This window comes from Mytilus edulis, chromosome 2 (genome assembly GCF_963676685.1).
Source record: "Mytilus edulis chromosome 2, xbMytEdul2.2, whole genome shotgun sequence".
Taxonomy (NCBI): Eukaryota; Metazoa; Mollusca; class Bivalvia; order Mytilida; family Mytilidae; genus Mytilus; species Mytilus edulis.
This window is the reverse complement of record NC_092345.1, coordinates 53,695,751-53,716,530: the sequence shown is the minus strand read 5'-3', so window position 1 is coordinate 53,716,530 and position 20,780 is coordinate 53,695,751. Positions and strand designations below refer to the sequence as shown.

At 31.1% G+C, this 20,780-nt stretch overlaps 1 protein-coding gene across 7 annotated transcripts in view; it reads right to left on the bottom strand.

The window, feature by feature from the left end:
• Positions 1–317: 317 nt before the first annotated feature.
• The window catches only part of LOC139510250 (N-chimaerin-like), a 39,343-nt gene continuing 18,880 nt past the window's right edge, over positions 318–20,780 (bottom strand). For 4 of the 7 annotated variants that reach the window (XM_071296740.1, XM_071296741.1, XM_071296742.1 and 1 more), the window contains 5 exons: positions 19,773–19,946; positions 17,138–17,215; positions 9,752–9,889; positions 8,697–8,808; positions 318–7,118 (listed from right to left, as the gene is read on the bottom strand). In XM_071296740.1, the coding sequence (XP_071152841.1) occupies positions 6,893–7,118; positions 8,697–8,808; positions 9,752–9,889; positions 17,138–17,215; positions 19,773–19,946 (728 nt within the window). In that variant the 3' untranslated portion in view covers positions 318–6,892. The remainder of the gene's footprint in view (positions 7,119–8,696; positions 8,809–9,751; positions 9,890–17,137; positions 17,216–19,772; positions 19,947–20,780) is intronic. The other 3 variants (XR_011661858.1, XR_011661859.1, XR_011661857.1) reach the window with 1 other exon arrangement.

The window sequence follows — 20,780 nt, the reverse complement described above, 5'->3', positions numbered from 1 at the left end:
TTTTCAGATGGACAGATAATGCTACATTTACAACTTGACATGTCATGTAGACATCTATTTATTGTTGAGGACTGTGTTGTGATATCAGCTGGTAACTCTTTTCGTTGGGTAGCTGTTCATTGACATATGCCTCACATATCCTTTTAATAGCAATGCATTACCATCAACTGAGTGCCAGGGGTATACATATAAGTAGCAGTAACATGGATATATGACGTCTTCAAAATCAACTGACAACTAATGGCTTGGTTAAATTGCTCAATTACAACAACATTTAAATATCTCCCCTTTCCCTTTAAAAACAAGTAACAACTGAGTGAAAATGAAATTTTATTATTACAAAACAATTTACTTCCACAATATCATATGTATTTGGTACTTATAAAACGACAATAATAATTAAGGTATAAATCCACAAGTAAATGAAAGCATAAATGTTTCTTTCATTGTACAGCAAAATAGACGTTCAACAATTATATCTTTACATGCATTATACATTTAGGAATATCATCTTATGTTGATAACATCATGACCAGCACAATGTGATGTTGCAGTAATGGAAACTATAAATACATGAAGAAAAGTTTCAATTGATGTACTTTTCTAATGTTTTTATTTTTATAAATTCTTCTTCATTTTCTATTGTATTCAATATCAAATTTATAGCATTAATGAAAATCATGCACAGTTTTGCACACCTATTAAGTTTCTAAGTATATATCTTAAAACTAAATTGTTATAATTATATTGAGTGAAATGAAATCTATTGCAACAAAACCATAAAAAAGTATTCTAAAAACTTGTTTCAAAGGGAAAATAAGAGCATTCAAGTTTGTTTTAGTAAATGAAAAATGAGACACCGTTGAATTTGAGAATGATGGCTGCTTTTTATTACTAATAGCCAAATACCAAACAGAAACGGTATTTGTTTGATCAGAATATTCTTTCCTTGTCATTTCCACTATCATATAATTTTAAATCATACATAAGTAAAGCTTTAGTAAGATGTATGATTGTCAATGCCAAAAACTTTCAACCAGAAACCAATTGTCAGTTTTTTTTCGATTATATAATAGAAAAGTTTTGCACATAAAGACAAATTTCATGGCAAAGATACTGAAATAAGTTTCTCTACATAATCGACAAAAAGTCTTTAAAAGAGAATATAGCTGGCAATAGTATCAAGACAACAGGAAAATCATTTCAACTGCATAAAGAAGGTTAAAGTTAAAACACAGATATGTATGATTTTTTTTACCTCATCACAAACTTAAAACAATTATTAAAGTCAGCCACAATAGCAGCAATATATGATGCGTTTATTTTGATACACATTTTTTGTACAATTGATTAATTTATTTCTTTGGTTTGTGGCAGGAAAAGAAATAAGGTTACCTAATTTTGAGATTAATGATTTGCTTCTTTCATGACAACTTAAAATTACTTCTATGGCAACTAAAAATCTGTACTTCAAAGTCTTTTCAAATTCGATGTTTTGCTCTACCTACGAAACCATCAAAAATTTGGTAAATCACAAAAATTTATGAATCAACATTGTTTAGCAGATCTTAATTATTATTTAACACAATTGGGTTATACAATCTTCAAATGTAAATAAGATGATGTTATTCTATCATATATGTCTGTGTAATTCTTCACTAATTGAAGGGGCAAACTTTTATGTTGAACCTATTTGTCGCCCAAAAAATCAGATTGTCTTTCATTAATAAGATATTAAATTGAAGTGTTCAAGATCAAAACATCATGGATTTATTTTCTTCTAAAATATTTAATACCGCAAACCAGTTCTGATCAAGCACCTTATCAAACATCAAATGAATATTCACTTTCAAAAAATGAAATGCCCCTTTCAAAGTAGCATTTGCAGAGTATATTTGTTTACATAACAGCAGTAAACTGAGAAAAAAAATCAAAATATTACACAGCATGAAAGACATTTACTCAAATCCTGTTTTTCTCTAAAAGGAAATAATAAAACAATCTTTTAAAAACAATCTTAAAAAAAAATTGTTTTCACCAGTAAAAAAAAAAATAGTCAACAACACAAAATATATAAATAACCTACAGTGAGTAAACTTAACAGGTGACAAAAATAACAGATCTATCATTAGCATTCAAAGGAAAATGAACTTATTGACTGAAGAAGACATATTGATTTAAACATGATCTGAAATGCCTGACTTTACAGTGTTAAATGCATCTGTTATTCAGACATTTTGCATGCACAATACTAAACACTGATTAGACATTTCATTTCAAGTCAATTTAGATGTTATATTACAAGATATCAGCACATGTAGAAATCCGTTAGCAGAGGTAACAACAGCCTCATTAATCTCTTAACGTAGGCAACATAACTAATTGACATAATAATTAGGTGTGTATTTAGTACTAAATTAACTGCAGTGAAAATAAACTGAAAGACTGAAAATGATAACTAATATCTAATTTATTGTTCAGGTATTTCGGCTGAAAGACTGAAAAAGAGGGGTGAAGATACTAAAGGGAAATGCAAACTCATATGTCACTACTAGTCTCTTATTCATTGCTCAGGAATTTAATTCAATTCAGAACCAGTTCAAAATCGTTATTTAGGTGCTTGAGAGTATTTTAATAAACGTATGCATGATGAGTAATGGCGATTCTCAATTAATGTGTTGAAAAGAGGTCAAATGTGCACTAAAATATTTTTCATGTATTTAAATATTTCAGGAAAGATTCATTGTAACATGATAAACTTCCTCAATTTCAATTTCATTTTGATGTTTACATTACCTTTGTCATGGGGTTTATTCTAGAGTCAAATGGTGAAAAACTGAACCAACTCTGATTTATTTCTTCTCAACTAATTTTTTGAATTTTCATTTATAAGGATCAGGAATATTGCATTGGAATATTGGACCCTCTCATGTTCCATTAAAAAATTGAGATATTCTACACAATCAACAAATTACATCATATCCAATCTAATTTCATTGTAGACTAACTAGTCTATAGTCAGAAAGTAAAAAAAGCAACAAGGCGAACAAGCATACAAGGATAAAAATATCTTCTTCAAAATAACAGATGAAAATCTTTTACATGCTACTAATTGAAAACATATGCATATATATCAGATAATGAAAGCTAAGTTTATCTATAAACTTCTTCGTTTACAGTCTAAGTTTTGTAAAAATCTCTTTTAAAACAAAGACTCTTGTAGAGGACTTCTAGCAGATTATTTCCATCTTTCAAGTTAAAATACAAAAATCATTTAAAAAAAAATTGTTTTTGACCATTAACTTTTTTATTTATCATAATTGACATAAATGATAATGACAATATAACTTATCTTGGGATCAGACAGTGACAAATAATACAACAAGTGACTTAACAAAATATAATTGTGAATAGTGCCAGCAAAATTCTAAGACAAGCTATTTGTAATTTTTCATGATCAAAGTATTAAATGGATTTTGTTTCCCCAATCCCTACCATCTTTTGTTTCACTACTCATTATATACAATACTAGTTGATTTTTATAAGGACTTTGTAAAATTGAATTTCAAACTGTAAACACATTCCCAATGGAGTGAAGCTGCTACTTTATTTTAGTAGAAATATCATGTATAATGTTTTTTTCTCGTATATTTAGAAAATTGTGTTTGCATCTATAAATGGGATATTAGAAGGAAATATAAAATTATGAGATAAGTTAATGCCATTTCAGTAACTTCTGAATATAAATAATGCTATCAAGTCAGAATTTCAACTTTTATTCATCCTGAAGCATTCATTGCAATGTTCACTATAATGAAATTTTGACTAAAGTTTCTAAATTGATGTAAGAAAAAATGTTAATAGTGATTTTATTTAAATCCCCTTATGGATAATTTATAAACATGATATCTAATTGCAACCCTATTTAAATTCAGTAAGCTAAATTTAGTCAATAAAGACTTTTGTAAAAAGGAGCACAAAGATTGATTGATTGTTGGTTGCTTTACGACGCATTAGCACAAAAAGGCTATATCACGGCGAGAGCTAATTCGAATATTTTCACATTTTAAAGCATATTTTTAAAATAAGACAAAAAGTCCTTCAATATACTAAAATTCTAGACTGGAGCACAAAGATAGCAGGCTTAATGAAACAAATGAATCAACATATAGAAGCTTACAATTTAATTACAACTTTTCAAGATTTTGGACTGATAATGGTGGAGACCAAACCCCAACTATTATACTTTCTCCAAGCCCTGCTCCAAGACCTTTGAAATGGAAAAAAAACAAAACAAAACAATAGAAAAATAAGTATAACATCCTTCAAAAAGTATAAAATAAGAAAATATTAAATATGTAAGTAGAAATGGCCATGAAATTTATATAAAATTAATGGATATATTAGTCATAAAATAAATAATGCTGGTAAACTGGACATTAGTGATGTGGGTATTAGTACTTTCTTTTGGGGGGGAGGGGGGGGGGAAACACAAAGGGTCACGTTTCAAAATAACAAACTAAAAGTTGAAATGGTAAACATGATGAAATTCTATTTAAACTATGTCCTTTAAAGCCTTAAGTTAGAAAATCTACAATAAACTAATAAATAATAGGGGAAAAGGAGGGTGGCTAAATAAAGGGAAATAATACACCCATTTTAACAAATTTTGTCATGCTGTTAACACATTATACTATCATATTACAGATTTTGTTCCAATTCTGATGACATTATGCAAAAAGTAAAAAGAAATCTTCTAAGAAATTTAATCAAACCTAAATTTTATAATTTCTAGTCTTGAAGCTTTTTATATTTTTGGAACTTAAATAAAATATAAGCAAATCTAAATAAACTGTATTTCAATTAAGCAATATGAAATCAAATAATACAATGTGACTACTAAATCATTGAGCAGAAATCATTCTTGATAATTTTGCTAAACCAAATATGAACTATTGCTACAAAACCCTGAGAAAAGCTGCCATTTAAAATAAAAATCTTAACGATTGTATCACTGACTGAAGCAAATTAAAACGGTTTTCATTTATTTACGATTTAAAACAATACTGAAATGTCTTTCCTCTTCTTAATTTAGCATGAAAAATAGACCTAGCAATGTGTTTATTTCAACTTTTCATGCTAATGGGATTTAGTTATATAATAAAAACTGGGGTGCTGTCAAAAGAGATTTTTAGAAATTTTTTAACTTTTTTTTAACACAGTTAATAGCTTTTCAATAATCTATAATATCAATTTCACGGAATAACGTGATTTTCATCATGTTGCATTTTCCTTTTATAAAATATTCAATCAATATCAACAGAAAAATAATTTGTCTTAAATCTATATTCAGGTTTGTAGCGTGAAAATCCATATTTTATTCAAATAATAAGAATCCCAAAATCATATTTAAGGTCAAATTACAGGGAAGTTGAAATTCTTCTTAAGTTTATAATAATCAACAGCATCAAACTGATTATTAAAGGATTCAGCTTCACTTGCATGTTGTCATGGTTACAAGATAATTATAAATATATAATTAATAATATACATAATGTATTCACCCGACCTTACAATATAATTTTTCATATCTCTATTAAGGGATAATACACTTAAATAATGTAAAGAATACTCATTCATGCAAACAATTTAGTTTAAATAAAGATATAAACTGATTTAATTATAATTATCAATAATTTACTTTATTCTACTGATAGAAGAAATATTCCACACAAGAAAAATGCATTAAACCTGTTTAAATGATTGAAAGAAATGTATAAGGAATGATAGGAAATCCTTTATAAGTAGTGATGTGGTCTAACATCTTTATGCAATCATTAATATATTTGGCTTCATGGTGTCTTTAATGTGAAGAATGTAAATCATGAAAACAGATTGAACTTAAAGCTTTCCTAACAAAACCCTTATCCTATTGAAACAAAACATTTTTTTTTCGGTCAAGTTTTTCACATGGTCTGAAGACAAAAAGGAAAATGCTGATACAAAGATTATATAAACTGTGCAAATACAAAATGTATGAGTGAACAATTACTGGTCTATAAATAATGCTGTCAAGTATATCGTTTTTTTAATATCCATGTAATGTAAGTCATATGTAACTTAAATTTGTCAGTGCTAGTTAATTTACATTAAATAATTGATACAAAAAAATATATCGTACAATCTCGTTGTCCATAAGTTCGTAAAATGTCTTTGTCCTTTATGTATTACTCTATTAATGCATGGTAGCAAAAGGAAAAAAAAACTCATGTAAGAAAAAATCATCAAATACCAATGATAGAAAAAAGCTAGAACTTATAATTGTTTATGGCATTAACCATAATTTACAAAATGGAAATTGTAGTAATCATACCAGTAACTGGATAAATATAAAGAGATGCAAATTACCATTAGGTTTTGAATAAGTTAAAATTTTCAATGAATTTCCAATGAAATCTAAAATCTGGTTAGTAGTTATTGAAAAAAAATTGTGGACACAGAAATGGTGACAAACAGATACAACAATCACTATACATTCTAAACAGGTGGTAAAATAATCTAAATCATTGATATATGGCACTTTGACCTTGTTAATTTAAATATGTACTGATAAATTGTCTATGATCAGATATATCTTGTTACATAACTTAGTAAGAACAAAGATAATTGTATGAACATAACATGACCCACATGTTGTGAACTTTAAGAACAGAGTATTGCATGAACTGTTACACATGAGATGTTCCATTATGTGAACTGTATGAACAGAGCATCGCATGAACTGTTACACATGACATGTTCCATGTTGTGAACTGTATAAACAGTGCATTGCATGAACCGTTACATGAACTGTTACAATTGACATGTTCTATGTTTTGAACTGTATGAAATTCTACACATGATCTACCAGTCTATGTTCGTTAACACTTTGTTGTGTACTAATTCTGCCAAACAAGTCTCTGTAACATGATATCATGACTTCTATTGATCTTTGTTCATGGCCAGCTGACAGTAAACTGACAAAGGGATCTGCTTCTGGACTTCTCATTAGAGTTGGAGCAAATACTATTGCTAGATTGTCAGGTCCCATCATATTCTTTGGTTTCTTCTCTGTAACTCTATAATTAAATTATTAAAAGTCAATTAATGTCAGCAGTTATTGCCGTTTTTTTTTTTTAAATATATATATTAGGCCCTGATTTTTTAATTTGTGGGTAAACGGATCCGCCGACACGATTTTGCCGATTTGCAGAATAAATATAAAATTGACTTTTCATGCTTTTTTATTCCCTCCGACCCTAACAAAAGAATTTATCTCTAAATAATAAATAAAATATCCTTTTTTTATGAAATGAAATGCATTATTTTGCGGAATTGATAACACTTTCTGTTGTGAAAACTAAAACTTCAAATTTACATGTCTAAAAATAGACAAATCAATCATAACTGACCTTGAAATGTCGTTTACGCAAATAATATTGCGGAACGAAACCTGTGTTTAAAACCCATTACACATTAAGGTCGTTTCCCATATTTGTCATCATTCCGTAAGATAGAAAAAAAATGGAGAATGAACTTGTCAAACTGTGGAAGACGTTAAGTTGAAGAACTTAATTAAAACAAGTCCTTTGGAATTTTCTTCAGTCTTGTGTCATTGATAATAAAAAAAAAATCATCAATTTGGATATAAAAAACAGGAATTCATGACATCAAGACAAGACAAGACAACTGATGAACTCAATATCTTTGTTTTTCCAGTGGACGAGTCTATTACGTTTTTGACATATGTGTTGAAACTTATTTTAGTATGACGTTTTTACTTTTTTTCTATATCAGTTTTCGTGTTTGAAGATCATTAACCACCAAATTTCAAGAAATTTATCAAGGGCAACGTTTGTGATATGACGATTTAATTTCGTCTTTGTCTGTGGACACATACCCCTTTTTTTCAGAGAAAATTATTAGATGATGTCCTGTGATGTTTATGGCAGCTGAGCAATAATATTTCATCGAACTAATGTATAAGAAATTATGATCAAATACCAAACCAAACATATTGTACAAAGGTGAAATATATAATTTTTTTTGCATTATTTCCTGTCTTGAGAGATTTTTATTTTATTTTTTTTTCCAACTAATTGACCCGACTTTTTCATGGGGAAAATCCGTAAGCCAACAAATTAAAAAACCCTGGCCTTACTACTTTACCTTAACAATTAATAAACATTTTCAACTGATTTTTATAGTTTGTTCTTATGTTGTACTGTTACACCATTGTGGCAGGTAAGGGGAGGGTTGAGCACCCACAAACATGTTTAACCCTGTCACATTTTGGTAGGTGTGACTGTCCCATGTCAGAAAACTGTAGTTCTTTGGTTGTCATTAGTTCATGTTTGTAATATTTGTTTTTCATATATTGTTTTGAATTGTTTATAAATTAGGCTGTTAGTTTTCTAAATTGAATTGTTTCATATTTCCATGTCGGAATCTACCTTCCTGTATGGGTTTTTCTCATTGTTGAAGGCCTAACAGTTACCTATAATTGCTCACATCCACTTCATTTGAATTTGGTGGTTAGTTGTCTCATTGGCAATCATACCACATGTCCTTATTTTTTAGTGAATAATATAAGAGTACTCTATTTCATTTCCATACAAAAATTATTTGAAATTTCTTGATATGTTCTCATGCCTTACCTGACAAGGTGTGCCAATAAATATCGGAGAGTTTGATAATGGGCAGGAGGTAGTTTAGACAAAGCTTCTCTAATTTTAGACAACTGATCTTGACTTCTTAAATCACTGTATTCTACAAAAGATAACATTATTTTCAATATTACATATATTGTTATATATACACAAATTTCTGATTATTAAACTTATCAGAGATTTTGTTTAAGCTTCTTGAAATATTTACTGGAAAACCTCTTTCTGCTCTCTTATTTTGTTGTTATCAATTCCTACTACAAATCCACTGTATAGCTTACGATATATGTAGATGTAGTAATAATAACTATGACCTTGGCTTTAGGCACAGTGAAATAATAACCATGGCATAGTGAATTCCTCGACAATATGAATCTTCATCACACCATTTATTAGCTGGAAACCTCTTTTCTCTACTATTTTCTGTGATATGAATTCCCATTATTCCCTACTACAGATAAAGAATAAAGATATAGATGTAGATCTCAGTCTTTTTTTAGATTACACTGTGATCACAGCTAGAAAATTCCTTCTTAAAATGAATCCCCAGCAATTTTTAGTCCTATTTTATATTGAAATATATTAATTTACAATTGAACTTATAGCATTTTATATATAGAGAATATCATATGGCGTTTTCAATATCGCATCCGTATCAACCCGAGACACCAATATAATCCCAAGAGCTCTGCTCGAGGGATTATATTGGTTGAGGGTTGATACAGTGTGTGATATTGAAAAAGCCATATCATATACACTTTATTATATACATATACCTGAAGTAGATGTTCTTTTTATCTGACATGACGTTATACAGATAAGAAAGTTTGACATGACATCATACAGATTAGGGTTTTGATAAAGCTTTCAGTGCAACTGTGACTGTAATCGATGACATGACGTCATACAGATTAAAGGTGTGATTAAGCTTTTGCAACCGTGCTGATATCGATATCATCACGGGTGACTGATACAGCACGCTTGCCATTGATTGTATTACACATACAATTTATCTGTATTTACTACTAAATATATAATAAACTCACTTATTGCATCCAGTAAAATTTTATAAGCATCAAAAGTAACTAGTGGTATGGGTAAAAGACGGAAATATAGTTTTAATACACTGGTTAAACTGTGGATGTCATCATATCTAGCTTCACTAATATCTGTCTTTTCAAGATCTAAAACAAAATATAGTTGTATTTAAAAACAATATTTCTATATCATATAACCTGAATTCGAATGTTATTTATTGGCAATTTTTTCCTTAACATTTAAACTCAATTCTGATGTTTTTTATTGGTAATGTATGACCCCAAATTTGGTGAGACTTAAACAGGTCGGGAACTCTACCATATATGGAAATGCATGAATTAGCATACTTATGTCCTCGCACATCTAACTGTTTATTTACGTTTAACGCAGTTTATGTTTACCTGGGTTTTTGATCAATCCATTAAATGAGTAACAATGCATGATGGACTTCTACGTGTTTACAAACAACAAAGAACACATGTTATTTCCTGAAATACAACACATTTTTTCGTGCAATGCGGGATTAGCATTTTCGCTAAGTTTTTCATTTTATGTATCCACATTTATAGTTCGTGATATAAAGTATTCGTTCCATGCTCAGATTAACGAAGAGATGTTTCTATGAGAAGAAACAAGTGTTTGAATTACCAGATATATATAGCCATTATTAATGACATTAATATGTTTGGTGTTTGACACGGAGGTTGTAGGTATTCGTCAACCAGACAACAACGAAACAACAGTGAAAACACAATTACCCATACGACAAACTTACTAGTGTAAGGTTAGCCATCGATAACAGCCAGTGCTAATATTTACGAGGGCAGCAACTTTCGTACAGAAAGTTAAAGAAAAATGTGTGATCCTTGAATTTTGAGTTCGTACAAAAAGGCGAAGACTTAGAGTTTGTCAAATATCGATGGGGTTTTCACAATTTTTTATCAATATTGTACCTTCTTTTATGATTAAAAGGTAATTTAGATCGACGATAAGAATGTGTTCATTCATTTGTTTTATGAAACAACAACATATAATCATCAAGCGGGGCCATTTTTAGCCGTTTATATGGTATGAGGTTTTCTCATTGTTGAAGGTATTGCGGTTGCATATCATTAGTTTCATCCACTTCATTTGAACTTAAGTAGATAATTGTCCCTTTGGCAATCATATCCCATTTCCTTATTTTTTTATACAAACGTCTTTCAGAAGGTTCGGTTTTCAATTATGAAATATTTACCGACGTCTGTAGAACACTATAAGTTATCTATGTTCATATCCGTAGATATGAATATTTTAACACCCTGAAGTACCCAAGTACACCATGAGGCGTAGCCGAAGGGTGTACAGGGTACTGAAGGGTGTTAAAATATCCATATCTACGGATATGAACGTAGATAACGAATTTATCCCCGATCTTAGTCCGAATCGGACGAGTTTTATGGAAATTCGGGTACAAAGTGTAACGTGAAAACAACGTTTTTTTCATTATCTAAAAAACTTTTATTGAAATTTGAAAATTTTACATAGTTTCTACGGGGTGTAGGGTTCTACCAAGGTACTACCTTTGGTAGAACCCTACAGGTAGTCAAATATAAGACGTTTTTAATAAGGAGACAGAGAAACTTGATTGAGTCAAATTTGGCGCTCAATGTTGTGAGAGTTACGTCATAGATAGTGTGACGTCAACGTGGGTCATTTGCATAGCTAGGTCAGTAGTCCCATTCCTTGAAAATGTGGTAGTCAAGTGATGCATTTAATGAAATGAGTGTAAATGATCGGCATAAAAGGACAAAATTGTAATGAAGTAAATATTTAATTACAAACATCATGTATAATCTACAGAATTCAATATTTCACAAGGAGCAATCATGGAACTAAGGAAAACTTGCGTGAAGTTCCCCGGGACAATGGTTAGCAACGTCCGGGGATATGGGTTAGCAACACCCAGGGGCTTGAGTTTTGTAACGACGTGCGTTAACCAATCAAAATCCTAGATATATACTAAGCCGGGGATAATAAGTTATATTTCCCTAATCAGAATTTGACGGGTACAGAACATGCACAAAACCTATATCATCTTTCATATTTCATCAAAACTGCACAAGACCTTTTTAAATTCTTGTCTGACAGTGTTAACAAAATCTATAAGTTAAGTTTTTGACCTATTTCAGTATTCGGGACTTTCAAACTGCTCCCCTTGTTCTGAAGGTAGTGAACAAGCAACTGTAGTTTCATTTTGTTTTTGTCTTTGCAAAGTTCGTTTTTTTTTCTTCTAATGGAGATATTGGATTTTTTTGATTTTTTTTTTTAACAGACTCTGACATTTGCCAACCTTGATAAAATCATTAATATAGTGCGGTGACAGAAGTGTAAAAAGTCGTCTAGATCGCGAGTTTAATCTCCCCAAATAACACACGGCTAAAAATGGTCTTAACTTAAAGACAAATATGTCTTCTTTAGTTTTTGCCCTGTCGTCAGAATTTCGTACGGTCACATTTTTCTAAAAAGTCGTTTTAATGACTAGTAGTATATAGGAGAGTTTCAACCCCCCTTTTTCAAAATGAAAAATTGTGTATGTTTGCTTACATTTAACTGAAATAGTTTTTCCTGACGCTATTTTCAGATATCGAAATATTCTATTTAGTATTTCATTTTCTTATAATCTATAAAATTTGCGAAGTTTAGACTGTTAAAAATTTAGGTAATTTTAATCGCAAATTCAGACACAAACTTTAGTTTCTTCTTCATCGTAGTAAAACAAATTATCCCGTAATATTTTTAGCATATAGTATTTCATAAAACTAATCAGTGATAAAAAATTCGGAACCAAAATATGAAAAAAACCTTAAGAAATCAATGGAAAAAGAATGGAATAAAAAACTTCAATTTCAACACGGAACTTAATCACTTGCCTTCCGTCACATTTTGTGTATTAGTCAATAATTTGGTCTCAACTGATATATGACATTACTACCTTTTCGCTATTATATACACATATTTGCACTGATATATGCTACAATCTTTGTGTGTATGTGTTTATATTCTATGTTTTTTTGTTATAAAACATTAAATATACTTTGTCAGAAAAGTCTAATTGTAAAATCCAAATAATTTACGGATAGTTTCAGTAAATATTCCGTGATACGTCAAGTCCGTTGCAACTTGCCCCATTAAGTCCAAAGAAAAGACAAACGTTGTTAAATTTTATGCAGTGTTTAATATGCAAAGAAAAGAAAAAATGGACTGACATTTTGAGTCAATTTACCAGTATTGGAAAGTCGATTTTTGTATCTGCATTGAATAAAAGATTAGACGAGGTGAACATCAAGATGTTTCATGCGGAAGCTGTTAATTTACAGAAGTCCGTGCCGGCTGTTTATCGTTGTTCATGCTACAAAAGTTACACAAGTAAACATATTTGTTCCCCCTTTTAGAGCGAGGAAGCTTCTAATCTGATATTTAATGACGACATACAATTTTCGGACTGTTGTCCCTCTGTTTCGGTATGTGTACGCGTTCTAGAATGCAGTCGTTCAACTGGAGCGCTTGTATATTTTGTTGCAACCAAACATTTTAGAAAGATCAAGAACTACTCAAGTTTGAATCAGATGAGCGTATTAAAAATGTTTTAACCGTGTCAGATAAAGTTAAAGTTAAAATAGTTTCCCGTCCCTCTTTTAAACTTCAAGCACTCTGTCATTTTGGTTGCATTACAAATTATTTGCTAAAAACGAAAAAAAAGCAGATATCTCAGATCACGATACTGCTTTTACTAATTTTATTTTGGCTATTGACAACGATGTTATGGTCATTCCTCATGACACCGTTACTAGATAAATATATTACTTAGTAGTAGATCTTTTCTTCCAGCTGATTCTAATTTAAAATATTCTACTTGTAAAATGCAGTCTAAATTCATTGATTTCTATAGAAATTCAGTTGTCAAACAACTTCAACAAGTTCAAGGCAAATATAACAATATTTTGTAGCAAAATAACTATTTAAGATGCCATATCAGCTGCAAGTCAATGGAAAACTGAACTCAAAATTTTAATGTCAAATGTAATAGACAAAAATAACGGACAGATATGTCATTCCGCTGCAAGTATACAATAGAAAAGACATATCTACAAACTGTACAGAAGTATACCCAACTTCGGAAGAATTGTCTTGTTCTTCTTCCATTCAGTCAATGCCTTCGTCTTTATTGCAACTAATTTTATGGTAACTCAATGAAACTGCATAGCCAAAACTATTCTCAGGAAATAGCATCACAGAAATTTCTTAATTGCTAAGCAGTTTTTGCGTCAACCGTTTGTGTTGCCATTTGTTTTTACTGCTTTTCATTTCATATTGGCTTTACAAATGTACAACGAGTTTGGTTCGAAACACCTTGTTGAAATATTGAATGCCAATGGATTTTATGCTTCTAAATAGAGTGCGACGCTATCTAATGTGTTGCCAACCATGAAATTGAGCGAAATGAAGACAGTGTGTACGTCTCATGCATAATGTTTCCCCCATCATCTTTGCAGACAAGCATATGGATGTCATCTCCCCATTTAAGATCTCTGTTAAATCTTGGATGAATTGAAAGGGATGGTTTGAAGCTGGTATTTCTTTGGGAACGAATGTCTCCGGACTTCCTACAATACCTTGTCTGTACTTATAAGAAAATCTCAAAATAACGTGTTTGCTTTGAACAGTACCTTTCATGTGCATACCTGTGGCCATGAGTGAAATGTATAGAAATATTAAAAACATGTCTTGTGACGGTTGGTGAAAATGAAGATGATGGAGATAACGGTTGAATAGGTATATAGCTTGTTGAACTGATACACACGGTCCACCCCCGGGTTTGGGGAGTGTTGGCGTGCCCTTGAAAAAGTCAACCCCGCCACATTTTGTTTGTGTCTGTTTCAAGTCACGAGACGGTAATGCAGTGTTTGTCGTATGTTTCTTTATAATATATTTTTTTGTTTCTTATTCATTTTGTACATTAATCAGGTCGATAGATTTTTCGTTTGTTTTACAATATTCATTTCGTGAATTGAAGACTATGCAGTATAAATTTTACTCATTGTTGAAGCCCGTACAGGACATATTGTTAATTTATGTCTCATTTGGATGGTTGCCTCATTTGCAATCATATCACATCTTCTTTTTTTTTATATGGAATACTTTTGAAGTTTGTGGTACGTTGCAAGGATAAAAAGGGGGGATATAGGTACAAAACTTATAATGTAATAGATATTAACCAGAGTAAAATACGCAACAACAGATAATACTATATATGGAAGCAGTAATAATTGTGAAAAAAAACCAAAAGCAACAAATAGTCTATAATAAAACGTAAAGTATCCGCAATTCAATTTGAGGTCATATTTGACTGTAGGGTTCTATTGCTTTGATTTGATACCTCACCCAATATGATAGTTTAAAAAATAATTTTAAAGTATTGTCCTGCATGACACTTGATTTTTACCTGAAATTAAATTTTTTCAAAAGGTTAAGGTGCTCTAAACATTGTATAGGTTAAAAACTTAATTTTTGAGGTTTTGTATATAAAACGTCGTTTTAGGATTTTTTTGATAAAATAAATCTTAATGATTAAGGTTTATGTATAATAACAAACATTAATAAAGCCAAAACAGTATCGTTTGTATTTATGTAGAGTTTAGAAATAGAAAAAAATGTCAAAATTGAAACCCTCCCAAATTTTCACAGATTTTCACGTATGACCTTTGACCTCAATTTAAAAAAATTGTGACCATACCAAATCCTGACGACAGGCATATTATTATAGTACACGATTTCCTCTTTCCAATGATATATTATATAGGTGTGTGTTCGGTGGGGAGATTAAATTCAAAAAAATCTACCTTCAGTCACCGCACTAATATGAGTGTATGTTCGTTTTTTTCTGCAGTTTGTCACAAATATGTTTAAAAAAAATTATTTGACAATAAAGATTATTATTATTAATGATGTTATCCATGTTTTTGTGCGACAAAGTGGGAACTTTGATATGTTTTGTGAAAATTGCAGCGTTGGATCTAAACCTATTGTATTTCTTTTATTTATTGGATACATTTCCTTCTCCTTGAGTATATAAAATAAGGCCGTTGTTTTTTTGTTGTTTGGATTGTTTGCCACTTGTGATTCGGGGTCCCTTTAAAGCTTACTTTTTCAGTATTGAATCTATGATTGCTTACTCTACTAGATTGTGTCTTGGATGGAAAGATGTCTCATTTGGCACTCATACCTCATCTTCTTATTTCTATAAACAAAGCAAGTTGTAGAAAAACCTAATAGGTAAATTGAACCCACTATGATCAATAGGATTTAAATAATTGGAGATATTGCACATACGTCAATTATTCAATAGACAGCAGCCAAACGATAAAAATACCTCTGAGGTATATTTTGGGATAAAATTAGCGACAGACGGACTGTATAGATGGATGAAACTATACAAAATATATTAAGCTATTTATCGTCCCCGCTTTTATAACAATTATTTTTAGCATACTGAATATTATGATGTTCTTACTTTTAGTTCAGGTCCTGATAAAAAGTTTAAACACCCAATACAGATGGAAGTGTTTCAGTGCGAGTTTTCGTGATTTTCGAGGCAGAAATGTTTTGGAATGACTCTTACAGGTTTAAAAGAGGTCAACAAATTTTCATACTGGACAGTGGACTGGTCACTTCATATGAAATATCACTGTTTCATGCCGTGAAATTATTGCACAGGTACAATGCATAACAATGGAAAAAACCTGTTCAACTACTTTTTCAAGGCGAAAAAAAAGTCGAAATGTGAAGCCCGTAAACAATACTTTTTTAATCTGAGCATGCAAATTGAAGATTATGTTATATATTTTATAATAAACATATTCGCATAGCAAAAACATTTATTTTGAGAGTCCCATACATTATATTAATTGACAGTTTTCCCACTTATTCCACGTGCTTTCAAGTAGTAGTTTACTCGTAGTAGCCCACAATGCATTGTAGTTCATTGACCCGATTGGTCAGTTTTTCAAGGCCATATTGGCCTTGTGTTTTGGGAAATTACTATGCAAATATATTCTGACGTCAGGAAATCTAGAGTTCTCGACCTGTTAAAGCTTTATGATACATATAACATCTGAAATTTTTTATCTGTGATGCCTTTCATAGCTGCTGTCAAATTATATCAAACCAATAACTGGGACATAAAATTGGTTTTACAATGCATATTATAGCAATAAATTTACCAATTTCACTGCACCAGATGTGCAAAATGGGCCAAATTACTTAAAATTTCATAACATATCAAAATAATTGAATGCACTATAACCTATTAACAATGCATACCATTTTCTTTTTAAAATGAATATAAAATATACCTTTATCAAACTCCATTCTGATAGTTTCCACTTCGTCATGTAAACCTGCTATTCTGTATAAGCCTTCATGTTCCAAACCTACAGTTATTGTAACACATAGATATTTTTTCTGCTATAATTATAGATTCGATTCTACCACACCCCTCCATTAATTTAATTTTCAAAATGCAAGATTTGCAAGGAATTTTTGTTATTTTTAATTACAAAGAAAGAATAAATATTAACGTCAACCAGGTTTAACTGATAGAATCTGTTTCACTTATGAATTATTAGTAAGTGCCAAGTGAAACAACTAGAGTCCATGTGAATATTAAACACAGGACGCAGATGGATTCATGACAAAATTGTGTTTTGGTGATGGTGATGTGTTTGTACATCTTACTTTACTGAACATTCTTGCTGCTTACAATTATCTCTATCTATAATGAACTTGACCCAGTAGTTTCAGTGGAAAATGTAAGTAAAAAATTACAAATTTTATGAAAATTGTTAAAAATTGACTATAAAGGAAAATAACTCCTTAGGGGGTCAGTTGACCACTTTGGTCATGTTGACTTATTTGTAGATCTTACTTTGCTGAACATTATTGCTGTTTACAGTTGATATCTATCTATAATAATATTCAAAATTATAACAAACTAGAGGCTCTAAAGAGCCTGTGTCGCTCACCTTGGTATATGTGAATATTTAACAAAAGAAGCAGATAGATTCATGACAAATATGTGTTTTGGTGATGGTGATGTGTTTGTACATCTTACTTTACTGAACATTCTTGCTGCTTACAATTATCTCTATCTATAATGAACTTGGCCCAGTAGTTTCAGTGGAAAATATTAGTAAAAATTTACAAATTTTATGAAAATTGTTAAAAATTTACTATAAAGGACAATAACTCCTTAGGGGGTCAATTGACCAGTTCAGTCATGTTGACTTATTTGTAAATCTTACTTTTCTGAACATTATTGCTGTTTACAGGTTATCTCTATCTATAATGGTATTCAAGATAATAACCAAAAACCGCAAAATTTCCTTAAAAATTACCAATTTAGGGGCAGCAACCCAACAATGGGTTGTCCGATTCATCTGAAAATTTCAGGGCAGATAGATCAGCTGATGAACAATTTAACCCCATGTCAGATTTGCTCTAAATGCTTTGGTTTTTGAGTTATAAGCCAAAAACTGCATTTTACCCCTATGTTCTATTTTTAGCCATGGCGGCCATCTTGGTTGGTTGACCGGGTCACCGGACACATTTTTTAAACTAGATACCCCAATGATGATTGTGGCCAAGTTTGGTAAAATTTGGCCTGGTAGTTTCAGAGGAGAAGATTTTTGTAAAAGTTAACGACGCCGGACACAGGGCGACGACGCCGGACGACGGACGCCAGACGCCAAGTGATGGGAAAAGGGCCAGGTGAGCTAAAAACGACAAAATTTCCTTAAAATTACCAATTCAGGGGCAGCAACCTAACAACAGGTTGTCTAATCCATCTGAAAATTTCAGGGCAGATAGATCTTGACCTGATAAACAATTTTACCCAATGTCAGATTTGCTCTAAATGCTTTGGTTTTGAGTTATAAGACAAAAACTGCATTTTACCCCTATGTTATATTTTTAGTCATGGTGGCCATCTTGGTTGGTTGGCCGGGTCACATTTTTTAAACTAGATACCCAAATGATGATTGTGGCCAAGTTTGGTTTAATTTGGCCCAGTAGTTTCAGAGGAGACGATTTTTGTAAAAGTTAACAACAACAGACGACGACGATGACAGACGCAAAGTAATGAGAAAAGCTAACTTAAGGGCCAGGTGAGCTAAAAAGGGATTTATTCTTCAAGAGACCAAATCTGTCAATGTTTAGTTCATCAAAACTGATCAAGATGATGAAAACCCGATTAAATGCATACATAACAAAATTGACAAGTGACGAATTTGAACACTCAACATACAGTTAAACATGTTACTTGCTCATATAATGCATGCTACTGAATATCAGGAACCTCTAATTTGTAGTTCCAGAGAAAAATGCATTGGAAATTTCATTGGACAGGACAGACAGACAGTATATACTACTTCTGAGCAATGGATATAGATATAATTAGGGAAGACTTTCTTCACTTACGTTTTATGCTTCTAAAACATTTATTTTCAACCCTGAATGCAATTAATTTATTTATAAATATAAAATTTGTAAGTGTTCCAGGAACCCAGTGTCTCGCCTATTTTATGAAGCTAATAAATGTTTTAGGAACTTTAAATGCAGATTGTATGTAATGATAACTGGAAGAAAACTATGTATATAATTAAGTAACATATGGAAAAACAGGAAATATATTTTTACAAAATTTCCTTCTAGAAACTAGCTTTTGATCATAAACAAGCTTTAGTCCAAGTTTGGTAGAAATCCAGGACAGTTTAAGAAAATTTCAAAAACTTGAACCACAGAGTGAATATTTGTGGACGCCGCCGCCTATGACAACAGAATGTAGGATCGATATGTCTTGCCTTTTCGACAAAAGTCGAAGGCTCGACAAAAATCTAAACAACTGTGATTTAGAAAAACTATGAAAGAAAATAGACTTGCATCTATGAAATAATAAAATTTCACTTAATAGTGCAATTTATTATTACTTACCTCGACTTTCTATTTCTTTAATACATTTTGTAACAACAATGGGTAAGGGAGTATTGCGTAACTTCACAGCAGTCGTCAAATCAGCACCATAAAGATTCTTTACAAATTTAATATCTGGCATACAATCATTTGGGACTTTCTCTGAACATTTTTTGTGAGCACTAAAACCACAATCTGAAATAAAAATAACACTAAATTTTGTGCATTCCAAGCGCATTTCCTGCTTAACTCTCATCAAGAATGATCAACCTTAAACATTTCAAACCCAGTTGATGTATAAATATGTAGACATATTATCATGATTATGAGCTATATGACAAAAACGGATCTAATATTGCGTTAAAGGGGGGGAAAGTGGCAGAAGATACCAATGGGACATACAAACAAACAAAAAAGGCTGAAAAGACAAAGAAATCTACAATGCACTACATAGAAAACTCAAGATAGAACAAACTGAAACCCAACCAAAACTTGAATGATCAATTCTTACTCTTTCAGATATAGACTTCTGTTACTACAAGTGTTTTAATTGTAATGGAATACTAGTGAGAGGTTAAATATCACCAAATCACAGTATGTCACAGCAAGTTGCATACAAATAAGGTTGGAAAAAAATGTTCCCTTGAATTTGACAGTTGTAAGAAATTAATCCTACATTTCATTGCCTTAAAAGATTTCCAAGAAACTAATCCTACAAATTGTTGCAGTAAAACATTTCTGAGTCATAAACGTATATCTTGGATGTTTATAACCACCATTATTTTTATATTTGGTGTTTCTATAGAATATCTTGGAAACTTGAGGTTACATGGTTACTAAAGCTTGTACCAAGGAGGTTATATGAGAAGGAGAGTGAACACTCTGCTTGATACAAAATTAGCATCCCCAGGATAGCTGTTCGATCAGAGAAAAATTATAAAACTATAAAAAATCGTCATGTTTATCTGTCTTATCACCCACTTGGCATCGCCCTCTGATGTACCGGGCTGTTACCGCAAACAGTTCGGG